Here is an 8,464-nt window from a genome sequence, read left to right on the forward strand (position 1 = left end):
GTATCTTTTCAAAGGAGCATCTAAAAGTCACTGTGTGTATCATCCACAGTTGACGTAATTGTGTAAAAGAATTACAAGAAGCTTCATATTTTCCACTGTACGTATCTGACACAAATGTAAATTATGAAGTAGTCTCACTCCTCCTCAGTTGTGGGGCCAGTAAAATCAGTGACCAATGTAGTTTATGCTGTATAAAGGGTTTTACTGGGATCTAAGGAAGTTGCACGCAAATAAGAAATGCACACTAAAAGGTGGCTGAATGTGGCTATCAATGGCGCTAGGAGATGAAATGCTCAGTCTTCTGTTAAAGAGCTGCCAGAAGAAATGAGTAGACATCAAAGGATACATGACTATGTAAGGCAAAGCTTGCTTCATGTTGCCACTGTAATGCAGAACAAAGAGCAGGAGAATGACATCTGAAAGAAAAGATCAGTCATTACAGATAGGAAATCAGGGACAAGGTAGAATATAAAACAAGAAAAAAGTATTACCTTGTGCAATGAGGATGGGGTACTCCAGGTAAGTCTCTAGGGGATAACTGTAGTAACTCTGGTATCTTAGAAACACAAGGAAGCTAAAAGAGAAAAAAATTGAACAGTTTGTTTGCCCACAGAGACTATAACAAGATAGGTTCATTGACAATTTCATTTTAAAAACCTGTCTGTTGTGGGAATGCCCAAATCCGGGTCCCATTGTGCAAACTGTACATTCAGGAAGACAAAGTCCTAGGCCTGAAGATCTTGCAGTCTATTTCAATATATACATGAACTGACAAGCTGTACAGATTGGCCAACACTTTCACACAAAGGTCTCAATGACAGTGTCTGAAAGGTTTAGTTCAAACAGTTGCTATTTACAAGAGAAGGAAAAGAAGCTTTCAGGTCTTTAAACCCCAATCATAATCTATGAGAAATCTTCCTTGACCTGCCTTTGGAATAATTCCGATTTCTCAATTTATTATAATAATCCTACCTACGATGTTCCAAATTAAAAAAGAGGTAATAAAAATGGTTTTAAAAAGCTGAATAACTGCAGAATCCTAGTACCCTGAAGTGGAAAATACTTACTAAACCATCCAGAGCATTTCACTGTCAGTGCAGGATTGTGCATTTCATTTCCTATTGGATCTTTATGAGTGTGGTGAAAAATCTAGTTTTAAATGTCCCAAGCAATGGTGCATCTACTACTTCCCTTGCCAGACTACGCCATACCATAACAGATCTTTGTCAGAAAGTTTTTCCTGACAGCAGGTTAAACTTTCAGAAAAAATACCATATTAACTCCCTGGCCTCCTGTAAAAATCTAAGCTCTGGCCCACCAAGAAGAAATCAAATCATAGTCAAGGAGTCCACATGTAGAATTGAGAGGAACTGTAGGACAGAGCTCCAGCTTAAGTACCTGCTGATCTCAAATGTAGCAGTATTTGGGGCAGGGAAAGAGGCAGTTCCCTGGGTAACTGGCTCCTAAACCATTTAAGACTTAAAACTAACACCTAAACTCCAGCTGAAAGTTTATTAGACACTAGTGCAACTTTCTGGAGTATTTGTGTCATATACTCTTGCAAGATACGGCATTCAGAGTCAGGTCTACAGAGGGGCCCCACATATAGCTAGAGCAGCGTATCTCAAACTGGACTCTGTGGACCCCTGGGGGTCTTCAAGGGTACTCCAGGGGGTTCATGGTCTCTGCTGATCAACTCCTCCCCCTCCCTCTCAGTGCCTTCTGCACACCAGGGGAACAGCTGTTTCCTGGTGTGCAGGAGGCGCTGGGAGGGAGAGGGAGGAGCAGGGATGGGATGTGCTCGGGAGGGGACGGAATCATGTTCAGGGCCGCTGGCCCTGCTGATCAACTCCTCCTCCTCCCTCTCAGTGCCTCCTGCACGCCACAGAACAGCTGTTCAGTGGCGTGCAGGAGGTGCTGGGAGGGAGGGGGTGGGAAGAGGTGGGGCCTTGGGAAAGGGGTGGAGTGGGGGCGGGGCCTGGGGCTGAGCGGGGGAGGTTTGGGGGGGTCTGCAAAAAAATTTAAATCAAAGTGGGGGTCCTTGGGTTGCTAATGTTTGAGAACTGCTAAGCTAGAGTATTCTAGTACTGAGGTGAGTTCTGTACAACTAGAGTCAAGGTAATTAAATCAGGTGACTTTACAGGTGGAAGGACACAAGAAACAGTGTCAATGAACTTTCAAAATAAACTGTTTACAACATTCCCAAAATAATTTTCCTGTAAAACACATGGAAGGAGCAGAATCTATGTTGTGGTGGTATGTGGTATAAAATGTATTGGCATTTGTTTGAACTGACTTGCACGTGTGGCTTTTCCAGGCCAATCCCAAATGTTGTCCATAAAACCTTAATACCACATAACATCATGTATTCCTTGTACACATAAACAAAGTTTTAAATTTTGGCACCACCTTCTCATTGGTATTGATACCTCTAATGCAAGGTTCTATTCTGAAAAGTAACGCTGTGAAATGGCATTGTGTAACTTTGGGTGTATTTCTGACTTACTGATCATATCTGCTCAGTTCACAAATAAATGATATTTTCTAATTGCCACTCCTGCTTACTCACCCAGGGCTAGCTAGATAGGCTGTTTCCATATAATTCATGCATCAGTACCAGTAATAATTCTGTAGGTCAAACAATCTCTTAGTCATATGCTAGGAGAAGGAGGTGAGAGGACATAATTTGATCCTGCAATTGGTATGTAATTAACTCACTTGTTCTTAGCTATATTAGATCTGCAGGCTAATGAGTAAAAAGCAGTGCTTACTCCTCAGAAAGACCCTGATCCTGGGGATACTGAAGTGAGTGTGTAGCATGAAGTCAACAAGGACTCTGCAAGTGCATAGTTACATGTGTGCTTACAGCTTTGCAAAACTGGACCAGGTCCACAGCTATGACCCTGAGCAGACCAGGATGTGTGAAGAGAAAAGATGCCATTTTTACATACTTAATCTTCAGACTAAAACTGCATTTCTAGCAAAGTTGGGAGAGTTGGCAATGTATATGCAGTCAGCTGTTCCTAGCAACTTCACACAATGGGGAACACTTCATACTTTGCAAATGTAAGTCACTCATAGATTCTCTCTCTCCCATGCACTGACATGCATGTACACACACACTTTGTTTTTGGTTAGAAACAAACCTATTTATAGGAGGGGTTCAGGTCTTACGGATTAATTTTCTAAATATAAAGTTACTGCACTGTTACTAGAGCTTAACAGTTGAACTGTTCATTTGATAGGGATTGTGTTTTTCTTTAAGAGGACTAAATATGACACCTCTGGGGTGGGGAGAAGCCTGTTTAAGTAGTATGGTTACTTATGACACAGCAAGCAGATCATACTATTTATATAATGACCCAATATACAGCTTAAGTCAAACAATGCCTCTTCTTACTTCCTTTGGGTAGGGAGAAATGGTAGCAGGTGAGTCATTAACTCAAGCAATGCAGCAACCCTCATCTTGTAATGAATAAAATACAATTCAGCATGCTAATATGGTGCATCTGATTAAAAATAACTTGGGTGCATTCAGTTATAACCAACCACAAGATAGGATACAATACCACTGTCAGTTCTAAAAGTGTGTATTGTACAAACCAGTGTTTTGAATATTTGAAATGTGGTACTGCAGTTAATTCCTTTTTATTCAACATATTTAAAATAGGTTTTTATTTTTGAATTATAATTTGTTTTAATAGCTGCAACTGCATAATACTTTGCATTCCCACGGCTCCTTCTATATGATACTCTTTAAAAGGATGCTCTACAAACTGTTTGAGGATGCTCCTGTGAGGTAGGTAAGGAATTTTATCCCCATTGTACATGAGAAAAGTGAGGAGTAAAATTAGGTTGCACAAAGCTACAGGTGAAGCCAGAGAGAGCGTGCAATGAACTGAACTGTGGTCTTGTGACCTCCAGTCTTCTGTCTTAATAACAGCATCATTCTTCCATTCAAGCCTACAACATGCTGGTAAATATTGTACTGAATGCTGTCTTTATGATTTACATCCAAATAACAGTTATTCTATTATGGAATTCTCAGCTAGCCACTTACGGACAGATGCTGCAAATTGGTGCCATCCAAGACACACAAAAGTGGCCAATTCAGGAGACAATTGAGGCTACAGCATGGACGGGTCTAAATTGCAAAGGAGGCAAATAATGTCCTTTATTATTTGTGGTGCAACTGCAGCAGTGGCTGATGCCTCTCACAAGAGATAGAGACTCATAGAATCATAGACTTTAAGGTCAGAAGGGACCATTATGATCATCTGGTCTGACCCCCTGCATGCTGCAGGCCATAAAACCGTCCCTACCCCTTCCCTGGACTCTGCTGTTGAAGTCCCCAATCCTGTTTTTAGTGACTTCAATCAGCAGAGACCCTCCTGCTAGAGATCCCTGCCCCATGCTGCGGAGGAAGGCGAAAAACCTCCAGAGGCTCAGCCAATCTGCCCTGGAGGAAAATTCCTTCCCGACCCCAAATATGGCGATCAGTAAGACCCCGAGCATATAGGCAAGAGTCTCCAGCCCGACCCCTGTTAGCCATTATACTATTTACCTACCATTGCTTGGCTTTCCTTGACTACTATGTTTTACCATTAAACCATTCCCTCCATAAACTTATCTAACAATCTTAAAACCAGACAGGTCCGTCGCCCCCACCGTTTCCCTCGGTAGGCCGTTCCAATATTTCACCCCTCTGACGGTCAGAAACCTTCGTCTAATTTCAAGTCTGAACTTCCCCACGGCCAATTTATATCCATTCGTTCTTGTATCCACGTTAGTACTAAGCTGGAATAATTCTTCTCCCTCCCTTGTATTAATCCCTCTAATATATTTAAAGATAGCAATCATATCCCCCCTCAGCCTTCGCTTTGTCAGACTAAACAACCCAAGCTCCTCTAGTCTCCTTTCGTACGACAGGTTTTCCATTCCTCTGATCATCCTAGTGGCCCTTCTCTGCACCCGTTCCAGTTTGAGTTCATCTTTTTTAAACATGGGAGACCAGAACTGCACACAGTACTCCAAATGAGGTCTCACCAGTACCTTGTCTGGATTGTGCCAGATCCTGTCACAATCCAGACACCACACAAATGAGGATGAGAACAGCTGAGAGGGTAGAATAGGGTGCAGTTAGACAGGATTACATATACAAGATCAGCTTTTTAAGATTCCTCTTAAAGAGTTGCTGAGCACTCAAGTCCTACTCTGAACTTTAATAATAATAATACATTTGATTCTTGTAGGTTTTATAGCAGAAGTGAGTTTCTAAGAGTGACTGGATTGAAGGTGGAGGCTTGGTTGAGAGATCTTTATGTAGGCTGCAGTTTACCAATGACTTTACTCTCAAACATAATCCAAAAGCTGTGACTCCAGTTCAGCAGATCTAAACATCAGTGCATCTGCTCCTTCTATATAAAGCATTGCCAGTAAAGAGCAGCACCACCTGTATGACCGAGTCTGTCAGCTTGGGAATCATTATTATTTCTTTCAAGGGCTTGTGATGACAATAGCACCAGAGCAGCTGCATGCACTTTACAAAGTTGAGCAAACTTATTGCAAAAAGGGAGCATACAATTCTCTGCTTCTTATTATTTGTATGACAGTAGCACCCAGAGGTGCCAGTCAGAATTGGGGGCCTTATTGTGCTGTGTAAACACAAATCAAAAAGACAGTTCCTGCTCCAAAGAGCTTACAGTCTAAATTAAGACAGGATGCAACAGCTGCTGGAGAAAAATAATTGAGTGGGTGGGGGATAGGGGATGAAGGTGACAACAGTAGGAAGGTTAAGTTACACAGACTAACTCCATAAATAAATAGGTTTTCAAGTCAAGGCTTTTTAAAATAAGCCTGCAAGGATGAATCAATAACCTGATTGGTTACCATTCCCTGGGGGAATCTTGGCATTACCAGGAATTCAAAACTACTAGTTCTGAGCACTATCTGTTGACTAACATTTCAGGTAAGTCATATGAGCCTGGGCCGAAACGGGTTTACTTTTAAGCACACATATACAATGTCTATTGGATCTCTTTGTTATAGCAAATCGCGTATTTCATAAGAGGTTAATTGAATATTATTGTCTTCCGACAAGCAAGGATTTTTAATTTAAGAAAGCTAAGTAGCATTCTATTTCCAATTGAAGTCAGGCAAGCTTAGCAGTCAGCCTCCTGTGTTGGGGCCTATTTTAAGAATGAAACCAAGGTCAAGGACTATCCCATTTCACTTAAAACATGCTTTCTGGGGAACGGAAACTTATAAAACATTTGCTGAAAGTACATGAGATACCAGCCCGTTCTCTTGGCCTGAAGCCCAGGCCTGGGAGCCAAGGTCTCGCTGCTGCGGTGATACTGGTGGTGAAGGTGCAGCGTGTCTCCGCCAGGGCTGGGAATCCCTGGATGGCCGCCTGGGGGGCTGGGAAGTTGCTGCACGTTGAAGCTGGAGGGAGCGATGCTAGTTCTCGGTGGGCTACTGGGAGGCGCCGCCTTTTCCACAAGGGTTCATGAGCTGGGCGCACATCCCGCCTTGTGCTCACGGTCAGGACCCGCCCTCAGTAAACTTCAGCCTGGAGAGCAACTGGTCCTCAGCCCTGGGCAGGCGTGTGAAGCCGGCCGGGCCCAAGGGGAGCAGGCAAAGCGTGGCGAGCTCCCCGTGCTAAGGAGTCCCTCGGGCCCAGGCCGGGAGCAAAGGCAGAGCCTGGCCCCCTGGCTCCCGTCTCTTACCCGCTCAGCTCCAGCACCAGGCTCTCCAGGCTGACGCCGCGCGCCGAGCGGGCAGCCAGCACGGCCACCACCTGCGGCAGCTTGATCACCATGCACACGAGCAGCGTGCTCCAGTTGGCCAGGGCCAGCAGCGCCTCCATCGCGCCGCGCTCTGTCCCCGGGGCGCCTCCCTTCCCTTCCGCTGGCAGGCGCCACGGGACCAGCCCGAGCCCAGCCGGGGCGGGGAGCCACGCTGCAAATCCGGAACGGGAACAGCAGGGCCTAGAGTGGCGAGAGGCCCCGGCACTGCCTCGGTGGGGGGGTGTGTGGCTGTGGCACTGGGGAGCCCCAGCTCCCAGCCCTGGCACGGACGGGGGGGAGGGGCTGTGGTACTGAGGAGCTCCGATTCTCAGCCCCAGAACGGATGGGGGGGGGGGGGGATTGCACTGGAGAGCCCTGAGGGCTCCCCTCCCAGCTAGGGTTGCCAACTTTCCTTGCACAAAGGGAACACCCTCGCCCCGCCCCTTCTCCGGGGCCCGCTCACTCCACCCCCTCACTCACGTTCGCTGGGCTGGGTCAGGGGTGCGGGAGCGGGTGCGGGCTCTGAGGTGGGGTGAGAAATGAGAGGTTTAGAGTGGGGGGGAGCTCTGGGGTGAGGCATGGCGCTGGGATAGGAGAGTGGATGAGGGCTCCGGCTGGGGGTGTGGGCTTTGGGGTGAGACCAGGGCTGAGGGGTTTGGGTGCAAGAGGGGGCTCCGGGCTGAGGGGTGGAGCCAAGGGGTTCAGAGGTACGGGGGGGCTCTGGGCTGGAGAAGGGGCTAGGGTATGTGTGTGCGGGGGCTCTGATGTGGGGCCAGGGATGAGGGGTTAGGGGTGCCAGAGAATACTCTGGGCTGGGACTGAGGGGTTCAGAGGGCAGGAGGGGGATTGGGGTGTGCAGGGGGTGAGGGCTCTGGTTGGGGGTGCAGGCTCTTGGGTGGGGCTGGGGATGAGGGGTTTGGGGTGCAGAAGGGTGCTCCGGGCTGAGATAGAGGGGTTTGGAGGGCAGGAGGGGGTTAGGGGTGCAGGCTCCAGGTGGTGCTTATCTCAAGCAGCTCCTGGAAACAGTGACATGTCCTCTGACTCCTGGGCGGAGGCGTGACTAGGTGGCTCTGCACGCTGCCCCGTCTGTAGGCGCCTCCCAGTGGAGCAGAGGCTAGCAGGGAGCCTGGCAGTGCTGCAGTTAGGGTGACCAGACGTCCCAATAAAATTGGGACTGTCCCGATATTTAGTTTTGTCCTGCATCCCAACCAATGTATGGTGGGGATGCCATTTGTTCCGATATTTTGCACTCTGGTTTTGTTTTGTTTTGTTTTTTTGCTTCGGCGGCGGCCCCCCTCCCATGTGTCCTGATATTTTGTTCTTGTGATCTGGTTACCCTAGCCGCAGTCAATGGCTTGGTCAGCAGTGCTGACCAGAGCTGCCAGGATCCCTTTTCGACCGGGTGTTCTGGTTGAAAACTGGACACCTGGTCACCCTAGTCCCAGACCCAGCATGGATGGGGAGGGGGAGGATGTTGCACTGGAGAGCCCTGGCTTGAAGCCCCAGCACAAATGGAGGGTGGGGAGGGGGAATGTTGCACTAGAGAGCCCTAGCATGGATTGGGGGAGGGGGAGATGTTGCACTGGGTGCCCTGATGCTCAGCTCCAGCATGGATAGGGGTAGGTAATGCACTGGAGGGAGAATAGTTTGTGCTTCTGTGTGTCTGGGGCCCAGGC

The 8,464-nt window shown here is 47.3% G+C and overlaps 1 protein-coding gene across 5 annotated transcripts in view; it reads right to left on the bottom strand.

Moving 5' to 3' along the window:
* SLC66A3 (solute carrier family 66 member 3) overlaps window positions 1-7,207 on the bottom strand; it is a 34,592-nt gene extending 27,385 nt beyond the window's left edge. For 4 of the 5 annotated variants that reach the window (XR_010599431.1, XR_010599430.1, XM_065587705.1 and 1 more), the window contains exons 1-3: window positions 6,729-7,202; window positions 492-574; window positions 347-416 (exon numbers count right to left, since the gene is read on the bottom strand). Coding sequence is in view for 3 of the 5 variants with exons in the window: in XM_065587705.1 (XP_065443777.1) it covers window positions 347-416; window positions 492-574; window positions 6,729-6,868 (293 nt within the window). In the remaining 2 variants the exon portion in view is untranslated. Of the gene's footprint in view, window positions 1-346; window positions 417-491; window positions 575-6,728 lie in introns of all 5 variants that reach the window. The other variant, XM_065587703.1, reaches the window with a different exon arrangement.
* Window positions 7,208-8,464: the final 1,257 nt, after the last annotated feature.

The sequence above is a fragment of the Chrysemys picta genome, chromosome 3 (assembly GCF_011386835.1).
Source record: "Chrysemys picta bellii isolate R12L10 chromosome 3, ASM1138683v2, whole genome shotgun sequence".
Taxonomy (NCBI): domain Eukaryota; kingdom Metazoa; phylum Chordata; order Testudines; family Emydidae; genus Chrysemys; species Chrysemys picta.